The sequence below is a fragment of the Fusarium verticillioides genome, chromosome 1 (genome assembly GCF_000149555.1).
Source record: "Fusarium verticillioides 7600 chromosome 1, whole genome shotgun sequence".
NCBI lineage: Eukaryota > Fungi > Ascomycota > Sordariomycetes > Hypocreales > Nectriaceae > Fusarium > Fusarium verticillioides.
In genome coordinates, this window is record NC_031675.1 from 5,022,830 (window position 1) to 5,046,742 (window position 23,913).

A 23,913-nucleotide genomic window follows, 5' to 3' on the forward strand; every position below is an offset into this window, starting at 1 on the left:
CCAATTCCTTAAGGACGGAACTTCACTCATAATACCCAGCCAGATACATAACAGCCATATCCATCATGCGCGGCATCCAAATCACCGAATACCTCAAGGTGAGCTTCCAATGGCACCGATCGCTTCCATCAAATATTCTAACAAATCCAAAAGGGCCCTGAACAGCTCCAGGTCTCAGATCTCCCCGATCCCAAGCCCACAGACAATGAATATCTCATCCAAGTCCACGCCGCCGCCGCCAACTTCTTCGACATCTTACAAATCCAAGGAAAATATCAAAACCAACCTCGTAAGCTCATCTACATAAGTATTCACCCACAACATACTGACGCCGTATAGCTTTTCCCTGGATCGCCGGCGCCGAATTCGCAGGTACTGTCATCGCCACACCCAAGAGCTCCAACCCCAAGTTTCCTGTTGGATCGCGAGTCTTTGGCGCATCCCAGGGCGCTTTTGCGACAAAGATCAAGGCGAAAGAAGAGACACTCCTGCCTGTCCCCGATGGTTGGTCGTTCAAGGAGGCGGCTGGTCTGTTTGTTACTGCGCCTACAAGTTATGGCGCTTTGGTTGTGAGAGCGGGCGTCAAGAAGGGCGATTACGTGCTTGTCCATGCTGCAGCTGGTGGTGTTGGTCTTGCAGCCGTTCAAGGTATGAGATTCTCAGAAGTGGTGATGAGAATAAGAACTGACATGAAATAGTGGCCAAGGCTTTTGGCGCGACTGTTATCGCGACAGCCTCTACACAGCACAAACTCGACATTGCAAAGTCTTATGGCGCCGACCATGTCATCTCTTACAACGATGCTACATGGCCCGCTAAGGTCAAGGCTTTGACTCCCAAGTCCCGTGGAGTCGACATCGTCTACGACCCCGTCGGTCTAATCGACCTTTCTACAAAGTGCACAGCCTGGAACGGTCGAATTCTTGTTATCGGCTTCGCAGCTGGCAAGATCGAAAAGGTTGCCATGAACAAGGTTCTCCTCAAGAACATCTCTATCGTTGGACTTCACTGGGGTGCTTATTCTATTCACGAGAGGGAGACGATACCCAAGGTGTGGAATGGCATCATGGATCTTGTTAAGCAGGGTAAGCTCAGGGGTACTGAGTATACCGATGAGGAGTTTGTTGGTCTTGAGAGGACTGGGGCCGCGCTGGAGGCTCTTGGTGGCCGGGGGACTTGGGGTAAGGTCGTTATTAAGATACCTGAGGAGGGACAGAGCAAGCTATAGATGGCGGCTGTATGCGATATGTGACCGAAGAGATAGGTTCATGTTACTGAAAATTCAACTGGCTGAGTTAACAACCATTGAGAGAGGACTTCGTAGTAATCTTCAGCCATTTGTATGAACTCGTTAACAATGGTCTAATCTTACTTAATGCAAAGCAATCCCTGGTGTATCATTTCCCATTTCATCATCGTAATCCTCTGCTACTCTAATCCCATGTCCAATGATATTATCTTACTGCTGCTGCTGCTGTTGTTGTTGTTGCTGAACACCAGAAGCCATCTGCTGGAACTTGTCTAGCACCTCTTTATCTACATTGACAGCCCACTGCTCCTGGAAGGCCTGCTCACCTCCGACCCTGTTGACCAAGTCCTGCAGGCGCATCTTGACAAAATCGAAGGCGTGAACAGTATGGATGGGATCTTTGGCTTCCATGTTGCGTTCCGCAATGATCTTGGGGGTATCATATTCGGTGGTCTCCAGAGGACCCCATATCAGGGTATCGGTCCCGTTGGCCACACCATCTTGGAGATCGGAAATCACATTGATCCACATATCGAAGTAGTCCTGGAGTTTGCTCAACACGAGTTCTTGAACAGGTGATGGCAATTCCAGAAGTCTTGTCAAACCAAGAAGATAGAGTTTCTGCCGCTCAATGTGGTCCATACTTGACATATGCGAGAACCACTCAGATGAGAGCCAGGCCCAGACTTGATCAAGCGAACCCATATTGGTCAGCATCTGGCTGAAGAGTGTGGGTTCAGCGAGAGCCAGTCGTCCTAGAATGGCAAAGTAATCTGTCTCAGTGATAGTACTGAGTTTGCTGACCTTTCGGTTGGGACCTGTGGTCTGATGTGATTCCCAAGCGTCATGTAGGTTTCCGAGGATTTTGTTCATAAAACCGATTTCAACCATATCCTGTAAGATAACTGAAACGCCCGTCGAACCGCCAAGCTCTACAGCGGCCCTGATGAAATTCTCAATGCAACTCGTACCCATTCGAACCTGTTCTCGGCTCTTTGAATCTAAGATATTAGACAAGGCGCTCAATGTCGGGCGACGCAGGCGGTCTTCTAGCATAGAAGCGGGAGCAAGAAGGATATAAGACTCCACAGCTGTTAGAGCCAGTGAGGCCGTCTCACTATCATATTCAAGTAGTGGCAGAACAAGTTCTGCAATGTTTACCAACTCAGGAGCCAGGGGAGCATAGCTCTGCATGAGAATATTATTCCACAATTCCAAAGACTCATCAATTAAGTGGAGGTGTAGGTCTGATCCTCGGCGGGCTGCTTCAGAGAGGAGTGGCAGCATGAAATGCTGATATCGTTGTGAATCGGGGCCCATGCTCATAACGAGGGCTGCAAAGATCGATGTGACTGCTTGTTTGATCATGTACTCTTCAGCACCCGAGTTCTCCCAAACTGTAGGAAGAGCTGACATGAGCTGGTCTCCAAACTGTGATACTTGCTCTTCCATTCGTGTAACCAGGATTCTAATCGACTCAAGGATAGCGAGCTTAGTCTCATCGACATCAACACTTTGAACAAGGTTGATGAGCTGTGACAAAACATCAGAAGTGTATGGCAGGAAAGCATCGACGTTGAAGTCAAGCTCATCTGCAATCCATCGTAGTTGTCGGGCAGCTGTAATTCTGACAACCACATCATTGGTCTCGTCCTCAGGGTTGAGGAAATGCCGGTAAATTTGGTAGACAATTGGCCTGCTTGAGTCATCGAGCTTGATAGGAGCCCACTGACTCACAAGGATGGCGATTCGTCGTCGCAGGACCTTGCAGAGTCCGCCTTGTAGACGTGCATCATTGACAATTGTTGAAGCCAAAACGGCATCAAAGTCAAACACATGGTGAACATGAGCAGCGGCGAGGCCCATTGCAGTATACACTGCCTCTTTGGTAGCAATATCGGCCTGGGGATCTTGTGCTGTCTGGAAATAAGACAATAGCGGAGGGACTAGCAAGTCCTTATAGTTTGTGAGAAGGTCGAGGAACAGTTTTTCAGCACATGGCCTTACTTCCCACTCATAAGCATTTCCTTCGCTCTGTTCCTGTTGCTCCCACTCCTCCGGATCTTCTTCCCAGCCTTCAAGATCCGACTTACGGAAGACAAAGAGATGGGTGATGATGGAGTTAACAATTTGAATGACGAGATCGGGTTTCAAAAGTTCCGATTTGATCAGGTTCTTAGCCTTTTCTTGCTCGGCCTTTGTTTCTGGGCTTCGCCATCTAAAAGTCTGGACATGCTGGAACCCTATTCGGACGCATGACCTGAGAAGGAGAAGTCCTTTGAGCGCCAGTCTTTCTAGTACAGGGCCCTCGACCTTGGACTTTGCAGATCCGGTTTCTGATGGGCCTTGTCTGATACCGCCAGACTTGTCGAATACCTCCGCAAACTTCGCAACCAACTCCCAATATGATTGCACCAATGGGATGGAGTTGGGAAGAAACACAAAGCTGGCAGCGTGTTGCTCTGCCATGTCAATGTGCAGCTTGGTAAATTGGAGCAAGTGTTTGCCAACAACTTCTTGATAATTTGGTGGGACTGCCGAGTCGTGGCTAACAAGGTTGAGGAGCTGCCCGAACTGGTTCTGTGACAAAGTCCAGAATTGCTCAACGGTGTTGTCACTGTGGGGGCGCTCGTAGCCCATTATAACGAGTCGACGAAGGACTCGAAGAGCAAGTAAACTGTTGAGCATAGCCAGGTTGACTTCCTCCTGACCTCCCGGCCCACCAGTAAGGAAGCCCATCCATGCCTGGGACTTTTCTGAGTAGACTTCGCTTAGAACGTGAACAATCTCAGGGGTGACTGATTGCAGAGCGGTCTGGTTCTTTCGCATTCGTGCGGTTCCCAATTCCTTTACCACTCGTAGTAGAATCTCAAGGATGCCGTGAAGATGTCTCTGGTTGCCATTTCGCGATGAACGGAGTAGTTCAATGATATTGCCCATAGCATCTGGCCATTCACCAGGATAATCGATTCTAACGATCTTCGCGACCACCAGAGCATTGTGTAGAGCAAGGTTGGTGTGCTCTTCCTCGATAGAACCTTGGAATAGTCGCGAGCGTATCAAGCTCTTCTCCTCTGGTTTTATACTGTTCTTGACCTGGTTATACAACCTCCAATAGCGGTCAATACCGTTCTTGAGCTGAATAATGGCGAGAAATCGAACTTCGTAGGCGAGGGACTTGTCGAGGTAGACAGCCTGCGAGATTGTTAGTGCCTTGAAAAGAGTCTCGATCTCGGCCATAGGCTCACCTGCAACGAAGAATAGTAACCTGGTTGGAGCTCCCATGATGTTAGTTGTTGCCCTGCCGTCTGACGCTGCGCATAATCGGTTGAGGTGGCTGACTGCAGTGTCTGGTAAAGCGACTGCAAAGACAGCGGATTCGCATCGCCTGGGACTTCGATAGCGAAGCTCATGGTGAGAGCCAGCAGCGGCTTATGTCCGTAGGAGCCGCAGGACTAGTTAGGACTGAAGGAGCTTAGATATGGTAACAGAGTATTAAGAGGGCGAGGGCCTCGTTGTGTAAGTGCGAAGAAAAATTACGGTATGAAGAAGAGTCGTGAATTTTGGCTAGTTGAGATCCAATGCTCACGCAGTTGCTCTGTTTGTATGGATGGCGGGGTTCCATTAGGTTGTTAGCGTTGGGGAGGGGTCACAAAGACCCAAAGACCCATGCCACAATGTCCATAACCACTATAAAACAAAGGGACTGTACATCCAGCCTATGATCTCACCTTTCATATATGGAATTGCATGTGAGCTGACCTGCCTGAGTTTGGCCTACCAATTATCAGTAAGACTGTGTTCTTTGTAGGTTTATATGCAATACATCGCCCTGTATTATATTGTTAACCGCTAGACGAGCTGGACATGTCCACCGACTGCCGATAGCGATAGCTGACCGCTAAGAGTAGCGGCCCGTGGGTGTCCGCTAGGCTTTAAACAGCAACAAGCTGGCAGGCGCCCATGGAACGATTTCAGGTGGGTTTGTGAATTTTGGATCGTCATATTTCCACAAAAGCATTGAATATCGATCTATCACGCGCCATTGCATGCTGAAGTGGCCATGATCTGCTCAAGAACTGCCCGAGCGGCCTTCAATACATCAAGAAGACCATGGACGTGCCCGCAATGTATCTCCCGTAGCCGATTCTACTCTGAAAAGACCGAAAAGCGAGAACCCCCCGACCATCGTAAACTCGGCACCAAGCAAGAACTCTTTATCAGCTCGATCTACAGCCCTGGTTCCCCGATATTCCTACCGAATGGCTCGCGAATCTTCAACCGACTTGTCGACTTTCTCCGAAAACAATACGTGCGATATGGCTTCGAAGAGGTTATTACGCCGACCATCTACAAAAAGTCACTATGGGCCAAGTCAGGTCATTTGGAAAACTATGCCGACGACATGTATGCTGTAAGAGGGAATACAGAACCGCCGCCTGCGCAACATGACGGATGCTGTGGGAGTGACCAGAAGGAACTAAAGCCAGACGAGCAGGAAGAGGGTGATTATGGTCTAAAACCCATGAATTGCCCCGGCCACTGCATCATTTTCGCCTCCAAAAACCGCAGTTACCGAGATCTTCCAATTCGATATGCCGACTTCAGTCCTCTCCATCGAAACGAGATTTCCGGCGCATTGAGTGGACTCACCCGTGTTCGGCGTTTTCATCAGGATGACGGACACATCTTTTGCCGACCAATTCAAGTTGAGAAGGAGATCAAGAAGACTCTAGACTTTGTCAAGGTGGTGTACACTGTCCTGCGATTTGGCTCAAACTATCGACTGGCACTCTCCACACGGCCAAAGGATCACTACATTGGTACCGAAGAGGAGTGGGACCAGGCCGAGAACGCCTTGAAGCGAGCTCTGGACGCATCAGGCATGGAATGGGGTGTGAATGAGGGAGATGGTGCTTTCTACGGACCCAAGATCGATATCGTCCTCACAGACTCGGATGGAAAGGAACATCAGACGGCGACCATTCAACTTGATTTTCAACTACCCAAGCGATTTGAGCTTGAGTATCAGGCCCCTGCGCCAGAATATGAAGCTAGAGGCGAGACGACCACGGATGCTTCTCTACTCGATGAGTATGGCCCCGTGCGTCCTGTTATGATTCACCGCGCTGTCCTGGGCTCGGTTGAACGTCTCATGGCTCTCCTGATCGAGAGGTACAATGGCAAGTGGCCTTTCTGGTTGAACCCCCGACAAGTCATCATTCTCACCATTAACACTGCCGAGCCAGTTGTCGAATGGGCGGGACAAGTGCGCAGTGTGCTGGTAGGTAACAACGACCAACTTTATGAACAGCTTGAGAACGGCACACTTCCTAGTCAGGATAACGCATTTCGACCAACTGGGCTGTCGGTTGATATAGATGATAGTGCACGGCCTCTGGGTGCGAAAATCAAGGAGGCCAGAGAGAAGAACTACGGTGAGATTCTCGTGATCGGACAGAAAGATGTTGAGAACAAGCGGGTTTCGTTGGGTAAGGAGATGCTATCACCAGAGGAGGTGCGTGAGCGGTTCAAAACCATGGTAGACACATTTGCCTAGACATAGAGATGTGATGTCATGTAATAATAGCTGTAAAAACACATTTGTATGATACAATAGTCTCTATATCAGTCTTTCTTCCCTAGTCATGCTGATAGCGCGGCGCTGCCATTGTGGCGCGGCTCATTGCTATCGCGATTTCGGATGGCCAGGTGCTGATATCATATATGCGACAGTCAATCAGTTCCATCGTTTCAATACCCCAGGCTGTTGAGTCTGTTCGGGCTCTTGACGTACGGTAGCTGTGAAGACCATACAAGTGCGTAATCATCCCCTAGTACGACCTGGGTTCGTCGCCTGTTCATATAGGGCCCTTGAAAGATAGTCAGTACCTGGTTTGTTGATCGTAAAGTGGTCACCCGACTTACCTCTTGTGTTTCTCATCGACATCACCGCCAGCCTGTTCAATGCGATCAACCATGGCCTTCCTCTCTGAGAGCTGCTCACGCATATAGTCAACCGTCCGCTTCAGAACCAGGCCTTCGGATCTCCCCTGTCCTTCTAAGCCAGGCACCAGTTCGGTTAAGCGGTCGAAGCCTTCACGAATCGCTTGTCGTCGCTTCTGCTCTGATTGATGCGCATTAGCGAATATCATCTCAAGGATACACTCAGGAGTATCTCAGATATCATGCGACAGTAGATATCACGTGTAAATAGTTCACATACCAGATGCGATATGGTTTTGCTTCTTTTCCTCCTCAGTAAGTCGTGGTTTCTCATCGGCAGCACCGGCATCGCCATTGGCGGGAGACTTGTTATTCGGAGACGACATTATTTGGCCGAGTAGTGATAATGAGGAGAAGGGTAGTGAGACGTAAACAAACAAACAAACGTGCAAAATTTGTCAAGATGCGCATAGAACTTTCATGTGAGAGAGGATATGTAGGTCGCAAATGACGTGCAAGGGTGCTGTCCCCGGATTTTCCATGTGAAAATGACACTACAGGACCCTTAGTCTGCCTGGTCCTTGCATATTGACATCCAATATGGAAGGCGGGCGTTCTCCTGGTTTGACGATTGAATCATGTCTTGGGTTTGGTTGTTCCTGATCTGCAACACCAATGTTTTAATTTAGTCATGGTAATTATGTAATTATGTGACTTCACTCTACCGTTCTGAGTATATCCATGAGGCTCAGACTGCTTTGCTCAATACTACAAAGGCAGCTTGTTCTTATTAATGCAATCTTTCTGTTAGCTCAGTCAAAAGTAGTCATGAGGAGCGGGTATCATATGTCCTCTGGTGCTGAGACCTTGGGTCCACGATGACGGGATACAACCACTTTGCACCTATCAGCTTAAAAGAACGCTTCTGGAAACCCGAGCAACTTAGAAGAAGCCAGGAAGAGATAGAGGACTGGCAAAATGGGGACTGGTCAAGCCACATTTGTGTAGCTCGTTAAATTGCATGAGTATCCATTCTATTTCCCTGGTATCCTCTATTCTTGCCTAACATCTAATCCTCTTCCTCGCCTTCGCCCTCAAAGTCCTCCTCTTCCTGTCTGAATATGACTTTCTCCGCCATAGCCATGCATTTTCTCACTGGAAGTCCAACAACGTTGTCGACACTTCCGTCAAGCTTCTCAACAAGTAACATGCCGCCCACGCCTTGAACAGCGTAGCCACCAGCCTTATCCGCACCCTCACGAGTCTTGACATATGCTTCAATCACATCATCAGGAAGACCATCAGATTCACTCAAGAAGTACACCTTGGTCTCTTCTGTGTAGGTGTCGATGACATAGCCCGGATGTCTCGCGTCTTCTCTTGGAGCGATTACTACAATCGATGTCAAGACCTTGTGCATTCTCTGGTCCCGCAGATGCTTTAGCATGCGAATGTGATCAGCTTCACTTCGAGGCTTCTCCAGGATCCGACCATCTTTGGTAACGATAACAGTGTCCGCAGCAATGACGAGATCAGGATCCGGTATAGATTTCAGATGAACTTCAAGTGCGGTAGTATAAACGTCCATACACTTTTGGTGAGCAGTTGCAGCTACATACTCGTAAGGACCTAGTGCAGCCTTATCGAGATTCTCGGGTTTGGTGGATGGGAGAATCTCGAGGTTTGTGAGGCCAAACTATGTTTTGTGAGAAAAAGGCCATTGGTATTGACTCCCATGTTTTTGGCTCACCTGTTGGAGCAATGCCTTTCTTCGTGGTGAGGCAGATGCAAGAATCACTCTCTTGCCGTTGAGGTGCTTCAGAATTGGGAGATCTAGCGGTATAGGACCTTTCCGTAAGGACCGCTGAGGGGTGCTCTGAGTGGCGGTGGACTTTTCATAGTCAGGAGGTGGTTCGCTTGGTGTGTCAGCCATTTTGTCTGGCTTCTTTGATCCCTCGTGTTGGTGGAGTGAAGTTGTAAAGGTTACAGTACCTAAGATGAGATCTGAATCTTGATAATGAGGTCAATGTGGGGTTGAATAATGGGAGCTTTGAGCTTTAGCAGCGCCCCGTTTGACTGGGCCTCTAAAGCTGCCCCTCGTAGCGACTTTTCATTCATCATGGCAATTAATCACGTTTCCTCAGCTGGTCATGAGTTGAATGTTCAGAGCTTGGAATTGAAGTATGCATAATTCCTCAAAGACAAGTGCATTCACCTATTCGCTAACTATATACTCCTGGAAATCACCAGATCGATTTGAATTTAACTATTCATATTGTCCAAAGTACAGGTTTCATGATACATCTAGAGCGATCATAGCGCAGGCGATCTGCTTTGATTCGTATCATGGGTGCCTTTCAAGTTCGATGCATGAGAATCAGAGCTTGTAAGAACAATGGCACCACAGAGGCGTCGCTATCAATGTAACAAGTATGAATTGTGTGGAGTAGTAGCTCTTTATTGTCTGTTGATATTCAATATTGTTGAATTCCATTATTACTGTCTGCCTTGTTGCCTTAACCCGTTTTCAGGCACACATAATAGCTCTCGGTAGGTCGAAGTGGATACCGTTACCTCCACGGGCCACCACTAGCATTGGATCCATTGAATGTGCCTCTAAACCTCGCTCTCAGCTCCAAAGAAGCCAGCCCCATTTACCACCGCATCAAAATCACCAGCATCGGAGCGTTTGTTGGGCCTGCATAGACCCGCGATAGCCTAAAGCGAAACGGGGGCCTGCAAAGCATTCGAAAGGTGCATTTTATACAGTGCATCCTCTAATTTCTGCCCTATTTTTTTTGAGGCCCGACCCTGGACTTGGTATCTTGCTTGACGCGACCATTGGATCGCACGCGTCAAAATCCACACAAGCGCCGTCGCAAACGACCTCGATCTCCAGATTTGCGATCCTCAATTGCGTCCCAACGGAGTCCTCGAGGAAAATATACAGTTATCGTCTTTGATGCCCTCGATTAGGCGATCCTATCGATTATAATCACAATGGAGAGCAAACGCAAGGCCAATGGTACTGCAGCGGTCGACAACGACGATAGAGGCTCTAAGCGTCGCAGACTTACTGTAAGTCCGACCTGTCGCTTCTCGCGAATCTGAATCTTTTCAGTCCTCGCAGATCCCCTCCTAGCACAACTTGACAACCTCTGTCATTCCACTATCACCCCGTCGATTTATTGACTGACATTGCGTTCCAGGGTGATTTCGATCTTTCCAAAGGCGAATCTCGAGAATCGACAACTACATATGGCCTGTCATTCCTAGAACATATTCGAAAAACTGCCGACAAAGCGTAATTCCAACCCGATTTCCAATTATCATTATCGTACTGACTCATCCCGTAGTGGGCGTCTTGTCGCAACCAATTTCGAAGAACTTCCACCCCGCGAAGAAAATGCAGACTATTACGAACAAACACGCATGCCCATCTCATTGTCCATGATCGAGCAGAAACTGAACGATGGCGAATTCGAGAACTTGTCTGAGCTTGAGGGCTACTTCAAGCGCATGATCAGCAACGCGAAGGAGTTCTACCCCCGGGGAACCGAGATATTCGAAGATGCGGAACGATTAAGAAAGGCTGTCAGCAATTACATGACCAAGAAAAATCCGGCATATCATGTCAGAGGTTATCAGGCTGTGCCGACCCCGTTCCCGGATGATGACGAAGAGGACGAGGACAACGAGGACGAAGAAATGAACGACAACGACAACGAAGACGAAGATGAGCCCGATGAAGAAAAAGAAGACGAGGATGAAGAGGACGAGGAAGAGGAAGAAGAGGCGCCAAGCTCTCGTAGACGAACCATTACACTCAAGCGGAGAACACCTGGTCGTACACCTGTTCGAAGGGCGTCCACTCGAAGCAAAGAGACCCCGAGGCCAGCAGCGCCAGCCGCAAAGCCAGACCACGTCTACGAAGATGTACCCTACAAGGGGTTGACATTTCAGCAAGCCCAGGAAAAGCTCATCGAGGAGCTCATCCGACGCGAAGACCCTGGATACGATGGCCCTTACTTCGAGGCCTTCATTAACCTACCACCTCGGTCTCTCAAGGAGTATTTCAAGGTTATCAGTGACCCCATGTCGATCCGAAAACTGCAGAAGGCAGTCAAGGGTTTCCACGGCCGTGGTGGCTCAACTGGAGTTAGCGATTTCAAGTCGTGGGCTGCTTTTGAGGAGAAGGCAAAACTATTGTGGACCAACGCGTACTTTTACAATGAAGAGGGTAGTGAGATCTACTTGGTTGCGCAGGATCTCGAGGTCAGTGCCTTCTTGCTTTCTTGATCAACATTCTTAACCGCGTTGTAGAAATTCTTTTATGATCAGTTAAAACAAGCACAAGCCGTTGTGACTGAACCTGCTCAACCGAAGATTAAACTAAAGGTTGGCGGATCCAGTGAGACGCCTACACCCGGACCGAAGAAGATCACCATCCATGTTGGAGGTCAACGAGATTCCGCGGATTTACCAGCGTCAGCTCAGTCGAAGATGGCCTTGACAAATGGTCAGACTGTGAACGGGACGGCACGCACTTCAACGCCTGCTCAAGCTGTCAACCCTCAGTTGGAAAAGGCTAGAAGCACATCGTTATCTGCCGTGCCATCTCCTAGTCCTTCTGTACAGAGTGCTGCTCTCAAGGCGGACGAGGCCTCAAGGGCATCACCAGCAGTTGCGTCACAACCGCCTAGCGCTGCACCTAGCCAAGCGACTCCTACGGTTCCTGCGGCTGCTCCCGTTGCTGTACCTGCTCCTGTACCTGTGGCGCCGCCCCAACCGATCACCAATCCGCTTGTTAATGGGTATATGGACCAGAAGCATCCTCGTCGCGCCGGTAAAGGTAATTCGCCCAAAAACATTTGCTTGCGGTAAACACTAACAAATCTAGGTATCGACGATGCTCTTATTGAGAGTATGAAGATTCAGGTTCACCCCACTCTTCAATCACACAGTCCTATACTGGCAACCATCAGACCCAACCCTAAGGAGATGGAACAGTCTGCCACTCTCAACCTGCCACCTCATCTCACCCGTATTCTTGCCGTCACCGCAATACCCAGCCATTTACAGAATAGACAATACAGCCTATGGACACTGGTCAACAAGCAACCGCTTAAGCCCATTCATCACCAAGCTCCTGGCCAGCAACCTCATGAGCGCGCTTTTGAGGCAATGCTGCACCCAGGGCTCAACGTACTCGAGTCACATCTCATCGCTGCCATTCCACGAAATGAGCGTGTTCTAGGCGGCCCGGAGGTTGAGTTAGAAGTTTTCACCATCTCGATCAACGTCCTGAGGAATTAACACTACCAACATCATCAGTCAGGGCATGGGAGAAGGCAGGCGGGCAACTGCATGGACAATTCGAATAACCCTTACTAAATCTAGTGTTGGCAGCTAGTTCAGAATTGGATGAGGGAAGAGTTTGCAAGCGCGAACAATATCCTACGATGCCTTTTATGAGCGGGATATGGGAAGGCATGGGATGGTACTGGTGTTGGGCGGGTATACGGATGCGTTTCTTCTTTTCTTTGTGGATTGGCCTAAGGAATAGGCTTATAGGGAGCATATAAATGTTCATGCTGCATCTTTTCACAGCACAGGTTAAGTGGGTAGGGTAGTACGAGGCAATATCAAACGGTGATATTCTAAATCTCCTATGGTATCTCAAGCCAAACCTGTTCCATGCGCCACGCCATGCCAAGCCCTGCATAATTTCCGAAATTTATTTTGTTCTATGATACAAGTCTAGCCAGGCGCGGGCCGTTGCTTCAGCTGCATCAAGTGCTTGAGCATGGTCTGGACAGCCACGTACTGACGAGTCTTGGGATCGTAATAACCCGCAACGAGAACTGCCATGACCGCTGTCTTTCCCTTGAGTTCAACAATACCATCAACTCTGATGCATCCCCTACCGGGCAGGCTCTTGGTAGGCTTCCAATGGCGCAGAAAGGCGAGAGCACCAGCCATGGTTGCAGCTTGAAGACGAGGATCTAGTTTTGCGTCTGGACCAAATGCAGCGCTGATGATCTCGTTGAAGACTGGTGGAAGATGTGCAGTATGTGCCTTAGAATCGTGCTGGACTGCTGTTCTGGTGGCAGCCGGAGGTGGGATTATGCCAGGTAGGTTTCCCACAGGCACTTGGTGCCACCCAGATGCCGGGGGATCAGGTTCACTTAAGCCGATTGCTTTTGAGATATCCAGCGCTACTTGTTTCGTTAAGAAACTGACAAAGGTCCAGCAACCCATAGCGAGAGCTTTGGGGTAAAGTGCTTTAGCAAGAAAGCTAGCAGCAATCGAGTCGATGGGTCGATCACCCCAGAAGATGCCCTCTTCGTCAATCATAATCCTTTATTGAATTAGCCAAGGTATATCATGTGTAGGTTGAAAACTCACCCAGAGACATAGTGTATCGGCGGAGGAGCAGGCGGGAAGATTATGTCAAGCCAGTACTTCCTCACGGTTATTTCTCCACCAAGAAGCTTATTGAAGGCAGGATTCCGCTCAACACCACGCTTGATCTCGTTTGCTAGACCACCTATGCAAGTGTCAGAACATGTAAATTCTCAAACTGGTCCCACTTACTCTTGATCTCCTGAAGGAGCTTCTTATCCTGGCTGATTTTGACGAATGTTTGCCACTCTGGGTCAGAACCTCGATATGGTGGTTGCTTGACTTCTTCGGTTGTGAATGGAAATGGGAGAAACACCAACGGCTCGTCAGGGTCGTGGAGGGCCTCGGCTTCCTCCTTCTCTTTTTCGGACAGCGCCTCCCATTCTGCGTCAGCCCAGTCGAATATGGGATCGAATACAACGGCGATGAAGATTTGCCAACAAGCATAGAGCACAATAGTTGTGAAGATCGCTCGGCTTCGTGGAGGGTTAGCATCGCGGTTCGCTCAACCATAACAGCTTCTATAGCCAGACATACCGGAGTCGATATCGGAAGAGAATCCATTTCGCCTTTCTCAGTCTTCTCTTAGCTTCCTCGGACCCCGCCTGGTTTGCGCTTCCGTGGTAGACTGAGTTCACCCCGTTGGCGATTGTTAAAGGATTGGGCTTAGAGAAGTAGACCGGTATAGGATTCGATTGCCTTTGGCGCCAAGGCAAGAACGATATTCGCCTGTTGAGAGGCCGACTCTGGCTGGCGACTATTCGTTGGGTTTGGAACCTCGTCGTGGGGAGAACTGCTTGTCGCAGAGCTGTCTGCCGAGTTAACATGTCGCCTTCTCTGCCGCTGCCGCGGACGAGGAAAACAAATAAAAAGTGCTCAAGTTATAAGAAGAGAAGAGAAGATGCGATTAGTCTCGCTACTGGAATAGTGTTTCAAGGAATGACATGCATCGTGACAATATCGACAACAATTATTGCAATGCTAAACTGCTGTCTCACGGCTACGATTAGCTTGATAGGTAGTGTAATCGGTGAGACTGTGCCAAATACCCTAGACACTGTCTCGATCGCCACTGTAACGCTATAATTTGGGGGCTGTCACACTGTATGACGACGGAACAACTCGAAACCCGGCCGCAACCCAACACGTGCATCATCCCGGATTCGCGTTGCCTGTATCAAGCTTGCGACGTTAAGCTATCTCAGCCTGGTCTTCAGCCTCAAGACAACCAAGCTTCATCAATCCGCATCAAAAATGAAGCTCAACATTGGGCTCAGTGCAGCCTTTGCAGGCATTGCTGCTGCATCTCAACAACCCACCGCTGACGGTACCAAAGTTTACATCCTCCGAGGATCCCATCACATCGAGCCTACGACAAGCATCACCCCTAGCGAAGCCCGTCTCATCCTGTACCAGCGCCTCGCCCCCGAGGAACAGGACTTTTCATTTCGCGATCTCACAGCCTCCGACGATGAAGAGCGTGTCGTTTCTTTAATGAACAAATATGGAAAGGCCTCTGCGCCATTGCTTTCCGATGAGAAGACCGCGACGCCGCGCCAACTCGCTATTACCATTGACGGAATGCCCTCCTTCGAATACGAATCGTTCTTTGGCTGGCTTTTTAACACACAGCCCGACTTCACCACGGATATTAGTAAGGAGAATGGCGAGCATCCCGAGGTCTTTGTAAATGTCCTCGCCAAGATGCCCGAGTGTCCCCTGAGCCAGATTGCTGCCTTGGACGAGAAGTGTTTCAACGGTCAATCTGCTTATGCGTCATACAGCAGATCTCAGGTAACTAACTCCTATCATTTTTATTGCTCCAAGTTGTTTTCTAATGACACGATAGGATGGTGATCACCCCACTACCCTACTAAATGAGCTTCCCAAGCTTCAGAAGCTCGCCGAGTCAGGCGAACTACAGACCATCCTGGTTTTCCTGCCCATCGGCGTCGACTCTGAGGATAAGTCCGACAAGGATCAAGAGCTTCGACGTCGGCAGGCTGAGACCGTTATCTCGTCTATCGAAGAGACAGCCGAGTCACCGGCCGAAACCTCTACCACACCCGCGAAGCCTTCGAACCCCATTAAAGCTGTATGCTTCACCTCAGAGGATAGCTGCATGGAAGCTACGGGCAATTGCACAGGTCACGGAAAGTGCCTGAACAAATACGGCAAAAGCAAGGACTCTTGCTTCGTCTGCCACTGCCAAGTTACCAAGTCCGAGAGTGGCAGTGTCACTTACTGGGGTGGTAGCATGTGCCAGAAGCAGGATATCAGTGTCCAGTTCTGGCTCTTCGCTGGCTTCACCATTGCCCTCCTTACCATTCTGTACATGGCCATTGGCATGCTCTTCAGCGTTGGTGAGGAGAAGCTTCCTGGAGTAATTGGCGCTGGTGTGTCGAGGTCCAAGTAAAGTTATGAAGGGGGAGATGGGAAGAATTATGGGAACTGTCGGGCTGCTGGAGTTGTGTAAGCCGACTCGGGGAGTTTTCACAACATAATGACTCCAGGGCGGCATGTATCATCATCATATGGTGTATTTGACATACGGGCGTACAAGGGCTAGGAGCTTGTATCAGGTGCCTCGATAAGGGGCTTCTTTTGTTAGAATGCGTTTCGATTTTTGCGACCAGTTCATTGAGTACAAGAGCATGCAACTATTCGACTTATGAGAGTGCCTTTTCACATGTCGTGATGAGTTAATGCCGACCCTCTTTCACATGATGGTTTTTTTGAGCTTGGACATGCCATGACGCGTATTGAGCAGGGCACCTGGTCTTCTAGCATTCTTTCTTATCGGTCCATATGATGTGATACTGTTGTGTTTAAGCGCTTGCTCCGTCTCGTGTGAGCTGGATGTTTGCGTCTTGATGAGCGATCGTTGCTCTTGGTGATGGATGTTTCTCATAGAGTTGAGTTGTTTTATAGGAGTGCGTCAATGGAGCTTATATAATGTCTTGGCTCCGTCATGGTCTTTCGTCAAGCTCCCCTGACGTTAGCAGCAGCTCAGGTACTCCGTAAACTCATGAAAATTGCACTCCAGCACATGCCTCTGTTAGTGGAGCTGACAAGTATGAGTAGCGGATTTCGAATCGAGCTTTGATGATATCATGCAACATCACCAGCTTGAAGCTGATACTGATAAGAACACGTCGATATAACACCTCCACTGATCCAGCGACTCAATCGAGTCCTTTTGCGATTCTTATCAATGTATTTCTAAGCTTTCACCGGCATTCACTCACCAATTCCGACCGACATGGCGTTATGAGGCTCTTGGAGCTGAAACCCCTGGATCCACCCTAAACCAACCGGACTTTCCAAGCCGCCCCATCCCGGTTTCGACGTCTTCCCTTATTAACCTACCTACTGATAAATACTAAGGTAACTAATACTACACGACTTAAAGAGCCGGGCTTTTCTGCTTTTCGTCAAAAGTCCGCCGGACTTGTCGTAGTACACCGCCTTCCATTCCTCTCCTGCAAGCTCTTTATACACTGCGGATCACAGTTATGATATCCTCCAACACAGACAGGCCCAAGCCCACAACGGCTAAATGGGGTGCTGCTTGCGCACAGTGCTCTACAGCGAAAGCCAAGTGTATACGGTCAAATAACACTCCTGGATCAAAGTGCGACAGGTGAGCTTGTTTTTAACCCCCTTTTCTACGTTTCAATGGTTTCTCAGACGTGTTGAGCCACGTGGGATGCGGCTCCGAAAGGCCCGAGATTTCCGGAGCATTATGACCGGATCTTCGGCCGTCATTACGGACCCTCTCCATAATTAATCCCGGGACCGCGGTTGAAAGGGGGAAATGGGACTGACACATGCTTTACAGATGTGAACGACTAGTCAAGAATTGTACAGAGCAGGTTCATCGACCCAGGAAAAAGAGAACTGTCAAACCATCGTAAGTTAACCTATCATACAACCCTAACAACACATCGCATCCACATATCATCCGTTACTGACATGATTCAGACGAACTGCTCAAATAGAAGAGAGACTTAATGGACTAGTCAATCTTCTCAAAGCAGGTGGCCTCACCAGTGCCGATCTTGCAACAGACACTACTTGCATCCCAACTGAGGTTGACCCTACCACTGCTGATCAAAGGAAGCCTTCAACGAAAGAGAGAGATTCTTCACTCTCTCCTGAGACAATAGATTGGTCAATACCTGATACTTACAACTCATATGCTCCTCCACAATGTATCTGCAGACAGACTAGTGGAGTAGCTCCCCCTCCTCCGGCCTCAGATGAGGAGCTCTTGAAGCTCTATCGAAAAGAGTTGCAGGCTCTTCACCCGTTCGTCATTATCCCCGATGGCGTCACAGCAGCGAAACTGAAGACTACGCGGCCTTTCCTCATGTCAGCCATTCGCATGGTTACATCTTATCGCAGCCTGAGGTCGATGAGGGCACAGATGTATCATCTGATGAAGTACATAGCAGACCACATGCTCATACGCTCTGAGCGATCCTTGGACTTACTACTTGGAATCATTGTCATAATTGCATGGTATAAGTATCACTGCTTCATGCACGCACAGCTAAACAACTTGATTGCCTTGGCTTCTACTCTCGTGGGAGAGTTGGGCTTGCACCGCAGCCCAAGTGTTCTCGAGCGGACCAGCTTGATGGTTGTGACACCATTCCAACCCGCAGCAAGGACCAACGAGGAGAGGAGAGCCTTGTTAGGAGTGTGGTATTTATCTTCATCGTGAGTTGCACCACTATCAAAGGCCGGTTCCTCTGGGATTAACTGTTGTCAGGATGTCTCTTGGGTTCCTACGGATAGAACCCATGCGGTACACCAAATACATCCAACAATGTCTGGCTGTTCTTGAGCAGGAAAGGGAATACGACACAGACATGCGCCTCGTGACACTCGTCAGGATCCAGCACTTGACAGAGAGAATTGCACAACTCAATGCTCCAGATGACCCGGCGGAAGAAGTTGTTGGTCTACCAGCAGCTCCATTATCAGCCTACGTTTCTGCGTTCCATGGTGAGCTCGACAGAATCAGGAATGGGTCATCTCCTGAGCTTCAAAACGACAGTGAGTTCTAGGGCTGGTTAATCTACGCTACCGATTTACTGATATTAACTTTTACAGGAGTAATAAATATGTTTCTAAATACGGCTATGCTCCGGTTGTATGAACCTCCTATACTAGATGCCCCCAGAATTATATCGATGTCAGAGTCATTGACATCTCCGACATTAGGGGCTGCTTCAGCTCTCGACATTTTTTACCAGTCAAGAAATGCCTTAAAGAAGTTCTTCGATGATTGGCTTCTGGTCCCAATTCCAGAGTTTTACAATCAGACAACACCAGTAGTTGCACAACTGGTTTACGGGATGACAATGCTCGGTCGCTGGGCCAAATACACTGCGCCAATTCCTTTGACAAAGGCTACTACACCGATGCCGCAGGACACAAGCGCACGAGATCCCCACGATGAGATTTACAAGGCAGACTCCGCATATTCGGCGAGTGTCAGCCCATCAGTTGCCACACCGTCAGTGACGACGGGAAGAGATTCTCATGAAACGAGTCCAATCTCACTCCGGGAGGGTACCGACCCGAGGCTGCCAGCTGCCGTGGCCGCTCTTCGGTCACAGATCCAGACCCAGCCAGGACTCTCGCTTGACGTTACAGGGATATTATCAGCGATATGTGCACGATTCGAAGAAGCCAACGCATCGTTCCAGATGGCGTCAACTGAGCCTGGTTCATCGGATCACAACCTTTGGAGCATGAGCGCAATCAAAGTCAAGATCACAAGGGCAAAGCTGGAAAGATGGGCCGAGATTGTCGCGGCTGGGACAGAGGCGCTGAAGATACATGATGAGACCCGAGACACGGAGATGGGAGGGAGTAGTACGAGCGAGACCGGAGCGGCTGGGACAGGGGCGGTAATGGGACAAGATATGCAGTCGAATGTGTTCTCAATGCCGGACTGGAATCCAGAAATGCCTTGGGCTTCCGAGGTGCTCCAGGGCGTTGATCCTTCGATATGGTTCGATGGCTATTTGGATTGGGGCGCTGTGGTCATGAACTCGATGGGTGGTCACATGGAGCAATAGACGTGTCTCGTACGGCGTACGAAAGAAGAAAACAATTCACTAATGCTATCAAGTAGCTCATTCGGTGTTGGTCATCGGATGAGTGAGCCCTGCAGATCCTTGTTTCCTCCTCCATGGGGAGCCCTGCAGTTTGCCCTGAATCAGGGATACGTCATCTTGTCTTGTGAACGCACGCTCTTCAAGGCGGCTAAAGATATTCTTTGGTCGTGTAAGACGGCGAGTATATCTGGTCGACATAGAATCCCATTCTTGAGGGGCTCATTAACTTGAATGAAAAGTTTCTTGGAATAACGTCTATCGAAATGAACACAGTAGAAAGCAATACGTCAGTATTCTGAGGCCAATTGGTCCCATTGCTGTAATTTCGAGGCTGTAGCTTGAACCCCTGACAGTCTGACTGGTGGCGTTCCTGTTGATGCAGCCATGTACATACTGCGGGCATGGCAACATGGTAGCATGGTACTACCCGCCAGAGGTGTGCCACACACTTGTGCAACTATCTATAATGCATTGTGAGATATTATCAGACACGACATTGTGTTTGTGGTGGCACAACGTCAGGCCTCGACGACTTTTGAAATCAGAATAAGACAGGCCGAGAAAAGATCAGCTTGTCTCAGCCTCCAGAATTGCTGTCCCGTGACTGACTTGGAAATCCATTATTGCAGAGATACATCTGTATAGACCGCGTCATGCACGTTGTTTTGCAGATTTATGCAGCTGCTATTGCGTGCCAGAGATGTCGACGAGAAAGACTCAGTAAATGCCACACAGGTGTGCTCGAATTGCCCCTTTCTTACACTTTCCCTTGACCAGTCGTCTGACCGTCTCAGTTCTAGCTTAATACCAGCCAGTTACGTTGATATTTTGGCCCTCCAATCCTGTACCTAAAGTTGCATCGTTACACAAAAACGCGGTTGTAACGCAGCGGTCAAGGGAGGCTTTGACAAGGAGCAGCAAATGATTAACGGCTGCCGTGAACCGGCTTGTTATATCGCAGGTAAATTTCACGGGTCAAAGCGCTTTCCGATGAGGATTAATTTATACAATTGGTTAAAACGTTCCATGAGGCAGTATCAAGAAGCCATCTTTGTCGTTCAAATTAGAGGTTCTCTTACATGCCCCTGTCAGCCCTATCTCTTCCATTGGCCTACTTTGCCTCCAGGGCCTTTTCAGTGTCAGATGCTCGTATTGCATCTATCAATCAGGTACGTCCTTGTAGGTAGATGTTAATGGTCACAAATCAAAGCAATTTCCCAGTGCTGCGCATCACAAGTGACTTTTCGTTCAGCGGTGAGCAATAGGCGTGAAGGGCATACGTAAGTATCTATGGGAGTTTAATTCGCCTTCGTCCCAGTGATCTCTTCTCTCTTTCACCCTATCTCAAGTCCGACCATCCAACTGCACCATCAACTTAAAGAAGCACCAGCTGGTTACATACTTTGAGTGGCTCGTTGCCCTGCAAGACGGGCTGATTGGAAACGCAATATTATCAACGATCGTCCATCTCTGGCAAAATGTTTCCTCAATTTCGTGGAACTAAACAAGTAAGCGTTTATGACGTCTGGGCTCAGTCTCCCATCACAACGCTCGTTGACCATTCATTCGGTATACAGGGCTACTGGGAGCCGCCTCACTTATTGCTGGACGGAAGCGTCTTCTTGCCGAAATTGGAACTCGAGTCTGATGAGTTTGAGGATGATGATTTGTCCCTGAGGCCTTCAACTCCAAGTGGTATTCTAGGTACGTCTTTCTGGAGTTCCTCGCAAATCTAAGCCTCGTTTCTGATGAGTGGCTAACGGCGCACGAATTAGCATCACCGCCCGGGTCGTTTGTTGAGAAGCCCTCGAGGTCCTCGAGACGAAGAGCTATCTGGATCTGGTTCTGTGTACGTGGATAATACCCTTATTTGTTTGGTGTCTTTCGTGTTTACTGACTGATACTCACAAGTGCTCCTGTAGTCATGGTGGGATGAAAGTGAGCACTGATCCTTGCCCAAGCTGTGGTACGCCGAGATGTATAAATTGCGACACACAAAGAGTATATACACGCTAGGACACGGTAGCTATCTTACGGAAAGAAACTTAACATGAACGATAATCAAAGTGAGGGAGCAAGTAAAAATAATGTCCAATGACTGTACTTTACTAGCATTTTACTCAGACAAATAATGAATGGATTAACCACAAGGCTTTCGCACCTCAATGTGATAGGATAGTATCGGCAATTATACGTAAAGTATCTTAGCCAACTGCACCCCGAAATTTAAGAGCATCCAATGCAAAAGTATTCACCATGCAACCAATACGATAGGGCATTGACCTGCAGATCTGATTCGCTATGAAGCACGATGAACCCTACATAAATACGTTGGTCCATTTGCCTTCTGCCCACAACAACAAAAGGCATCTTGCTATTTGCTAGCTATTCCATGCGCTTTGCACCCGAGAAGAGACGAGATATGGAATCTACTAATGTCTTCAACGTGCCTTTGAGTGAGACAGACTCAATGGTTGATATTCTGAGAAAGAATGCGGTTGTAGACGACGATGATATCCTCGCCTTCTTTTCATGCACCTCCCTGCCACGCTCGTTGGCTCGTCAGGCACGTTGTATCAAGAATTTCTGTGAAGGTACTCCTTTGAATGAGGATGTTGCTGATCAAAATAACTCCAATGCAACACGTCCATACCATGGGCAACATCCCATAGCCTGGGTATCTGACGCAAATTGGCAACCCAATACTCATGATAGTAGCATTGGGGATTCTCACAATCGACATGGACAGGTACTCAGCAACAAAGAGCTTTGTACTGTCCTGAAAACAAGTGTATGTATATATATGTTCCATTTATTTAGGACACTGAACCCTTGACTAATGTCTTCGTCACTTGAAGAGAGCTTTCGAGACAAGCGACAATATCAGCACTGGACCACCGCGAAGGATGTAAGCAATGCCTCTAGCACTTCCCCAATATCGTTTCTACTAAACCTGAAGCTACATTAATAAACCCAATGGGCGGAGTGTCCTGGCTCTGATTAGGACGGCACCCCCTTCTCAAGTACCTGGCCTGCGGGAGCTGTTGGCGAATTATATAACCGGAAGTCCAAAGCCAATCATGAGCTCAAGAGAAATTGTAAGTGACCTTTCTGATGCCCTATATCCTCAATCCACGTGAAAAGCTCATGTCTGATATGATCCCACTGCCAAAGTTTTGGTGGGGTTCGAAGTCTTTCATCTTCTCCTTTAGCCTTCCGTTCTTCGCTATAAGTGCTCAAAGCAGGCAAGACACTCGGTCATTTCCCCATGAAAAGCTGCGGCTTCGATCCTGCTACGATCTTTCGTTTCTTGCCCTAGGAGCGTCTGAAACCGACCCTTACTTTTCCGAGGAGACTGATCCTCCAGATCATGGCATATCCCTTGTTGAGGGCGTCTGTTCGGTTGTTATAACTGGACAGAGCAAGCAATATTGGACTGCTGTTTGTCTCAATGACGACCTCTACGATGGTATAGACGAGCCTAGACTTTCACCCGAGGATGACATGGAACAATTGGATGTAGTAGACCCTATTGTGTTGAAGATGGGAAAACCCCCCAAGTCCCCTCGGGCATACGCACTCGCAGCACTGGCAACTGGTCTAGTGAAGGTTGTGGATTGCCACAAAGACATCCAAGATTCCTTTCGAACCAGCTTCAATCTACATGTAAGCCCCCTATTACTGCACAAAAGAGCCAGGTTCTTCAGTTTGGTATGAGCGTGCGTATGTATCTAAAATTTTGATATAGGTCCCTTCGTCAAAACATAGCTCGTCTGGAGATATTTCTCCAAGTTGGGCAAAGGAGTGGGATAAGAAATATCCAGAGGCTCTTCAGAGGGTGATGTACTACAACCAACGAATTGTTGAAAGATTAGAGCACTTCTTATCGCATCACCTTATGGTCTGCCCTCGAGGTTTACCCCAACATAAGCTGTGGCTGAGCGTCAACGTGGAGGAACGTGCGACACAATCTCTGATCGACATTATGAACAGCCTTGAGAGTCTACGAGAAGTTCATAGCGAGCTCGCCCAACTGTTCAAGTCACTGAATGAGGTAAGTGGCAAGATTGGCTCACACACAGAATGCCCTGACCTTGGCTACTCTTTTCTCCCTTTTCGCAGCCTTCGCAGCCCTCGCCCTCTCCCTCTTTTCTTTTTCTTTTGCGGCAAGCAAACTGA

General features: G+C 48.7%; 11 protein-coding genes across 13 annotated transcripts; 7 read left to right on the forward strand and 4 right to left on the reverse strand.

Annotated features, from left to right (window-relative positions):
* Positions 1-65: 65 nt before the first annotated feature.
* Positions 66-1,228, forward strand: FVEG_00436 (NADPH2:quinone reductase; the record flags this gene model as incomplete). Its single annotated transcript, XM_018886906.1, has 4 exons — positions 66-98; positions 154-289; positions 340-648; positions 699-1,228. 4 exons carry the CDS (start codon positions 66-68, stop codon positions 1,226-1,228), a joined length of 1,008 nt encoding a protein of 335 aa, XP_018742564.1.
* On the reverse strand, positions 1,187-4,884 carry FVEG_00435 (hypothetical protein). Its single transcript, XM_018886905.1, has 2 exons — positions 4,498-4,884; positions 1,187-4,444 (listed from the first exon to the last, which is right to left on the reverse strand). The coding sequence occupies exons 1-2, from the start codon at positions 4,660-4,662 to the stop codon at positions 1,460-1,462; spliced, it is 3,150 nt and encodes a 1,049-aa protein (XP_018742563.1). The 5' UTR covers positions 4,663-4,884; the 3' UTR covers positions 1,187-1,459.
* A 353-nt stretch (positions 4,885-5,237) lies between these two features.
* Positions 5,238-6,997, forward strand: FVEG_00434 (threonyl-tRNA synthetase). 2 transcript variants are annotated; one of them, XM_018886904.1, is made up of 2 exons: positions 5,260-6,432; positions 6,499-6,920. In XM_018886904.1, exons 1-2 carry the CDS (start codon positions 5,313-5,315, stop codon positions 6,807-6,809), a joined length of 1,431 nt encoding a protein of 476 aa, XP_018742562.1. In that variant the 5' UTR covers positions 5,260-5,312; the 3' UTR covers positions 6,810-6,920. The 2 variants fall into 2 exon arrangements, with proteins under 2 accessions (XP_018742561.1, XP_018742562.1); XM_018886903.1 differs by having other exon boundaries at positions 5,238-6,997.
* Positions 6,727-7,776, reverse strand: FVEG_00433 (hypothetical protein). 2 transcript variants are annotated; one of them, XM_018886901.1, is made up of 3 exons: positions 7,476-7,776; positions 7,178-7,376; positions 6,727-7,122 (listed from the first exon to the last, which is right to left on the reverse strand). In XM_018886901.1, exons 1-3 carry the CDS (start codon positions 7,579-7,581, stop codon positions 7,077-7,079), a joined length of 351 nt encoding a protein of 116 aa, XP_018742559.1. In that variant the 5' UTR covers positions 7,582-7,776; the 3' UTR covers positions 6,727-7,076. The 2 variants fall into 2 exon arrangements, with proteins under 2 accessions (XP_018742559.1, XP_018742560.1); XM_018886902.1 differs by having other exon boundaries at positions 6,803-7,122; positions 7,178-7,371; positions 7,476-7,688.
* Positions 7,777-8,115: 339 nt separating this feature from the next.
* Positions 8,116-9,217, reverse strand: FVEG_00432 (maf-like protein). Its single transcript, XM_018886900.1, has 2 exons — positions 8,946-9,217; positions 8,116-8,891 (listed from the first exon to the last, which is right to left on the reverse strand). The coding sequence occupies exons 1-2, from the start codon at positions 9,126-9,128 to the stop codon at positions 8,265-8,267; spliced, it is 810 nt and encodes a 269-aa protein (XP_018742558.1). The 5' UTR covers positions 9,129-9,217; the 3' UTR covers positions 8,116-8,264.
* Positions 9,218-9,825: 608 nt separating this feature from the next.
* Positions 9,826-12,899, forward strand: FVEG_00431 (hypothetical protein). The gene is made up of 5 exons (XM_018886899.1): positions 9,826-10,273; positions 10,405-10,499; positions 10,552-11,470; positions 11,519-12,047; positions 12,096-12,899. The coding sequence occupies exons 1-5, from the start codon at positions 10,196-10,198 to the stop codon at positions 12,509-12,511; spliced, it is 2,037 nt and encodes a 678-aa protein (XP_018742557.1). The 5' UTR covers positions 9,826-10,195; the 3' UTR covers positions 12,512-12,899.
* Positions 11,768-14,612, reverse strand: FVEG_00430 (hypothetical protein). The gene is made up of 4 exons (XM_018886898.1): positions 14,138-14,612; positions 13,793-14,076; positions 13,604-13,745; positions 11,768-13,556 (listed from the first exon to the last, which is right to left on the reverse strand). Exons 1-4 carry the CDS (start codon positions 14,425-14,427, stop codon positions 12,956-12,958), a joined length of 1,317 nt encoding a protein of 438 aa, XP_018742556.1. The 5' UTR covers positions 14,428-14,612; the 3' UTR covers positions 11,768-12,955.
* Positions 14,613-14,754: 142 nt separating this feature from the next.
* FVEG_00429 (hypothetical protein) lies at positions 14,755-16,347 on the forward strand. Its single transcript, XM_018886897.1, has 2 exons — positions 14,755-15,394; positions 15,450-16,347. The coding sequence occupies exons 1-2, from the start codon at positions 14,855-14,857 to the stop codon at positions 16,014-16,016; spliced, it is 1,107 nt and encodes a 368-aa protein (XP_018742555.1). The 5' UTR covers positions 14,755-14,854; the 3' UTR covers positions 16,017-16,347.
* A 768-nt stretch (positions 16,348-17,115) lies between these two features.
* FVEG_00428 (hypothetical protein) lies at positions 17,116-19,695 on the forward strand (the record flags this gene model as incomplete). Its single annotated transcript, XM_018886896.1, has 5 exons — positions 17,116-17,243; positions 17,442-17,513; positions 17,585-18,325; positions 18,378-18,664; positions 18,722-19,695. The coding sequence occupies 5 exons, from the start codon at positions 17,116-17,118 to the stop codon at positions 19,693-19,695; spliced, it is 2,202 nt and encodes a 733-aa protein (XP_018742554.1).
* A 1,482-nt stretch (positions 19,696-21,177) lies between these two features.
* FVEG_14661 (hypothetical protein) lies at positions 21,178-21,884 on the forward strand. The gene is made up of 4 exons (XM_018903606.1): positions 21,178-21,242; positions 21,312-21,438; positions 21,510-21,583; positions 21,646-21,884. The coding sequence occupies exons 1-4, from the start codon at positions 21,213-21,215 to the stop codon at positions 21,748-21,750; spliced, it is 336 nt and encodes a 111-aa protein (XP_018742553.1). The 5' UTR covers positions 21,178-21,212; the 3' UTR covers positions 21,751-21,884.
* Positions 21,885-22,814: 930 nt separating this feature from the next.
* FVEG_00427 (hypothetical protein) lies at positions 22,815-23,913 on the forward strand (the record flags this gene model as incomplete). The annotated part of the gene is made up of 4 exons (XM_018886895.1): positions 22,815-22,832; positions 22,909-23,400; positions 23,483-23,788; positions 23,857-23,913. 4 exons carry the CDS (start codon positions 22,815-22,817, stop codon positions 23,911-23,913), a joined length of 873 nt encoding a protein of 290 aa, XP_018742552.1.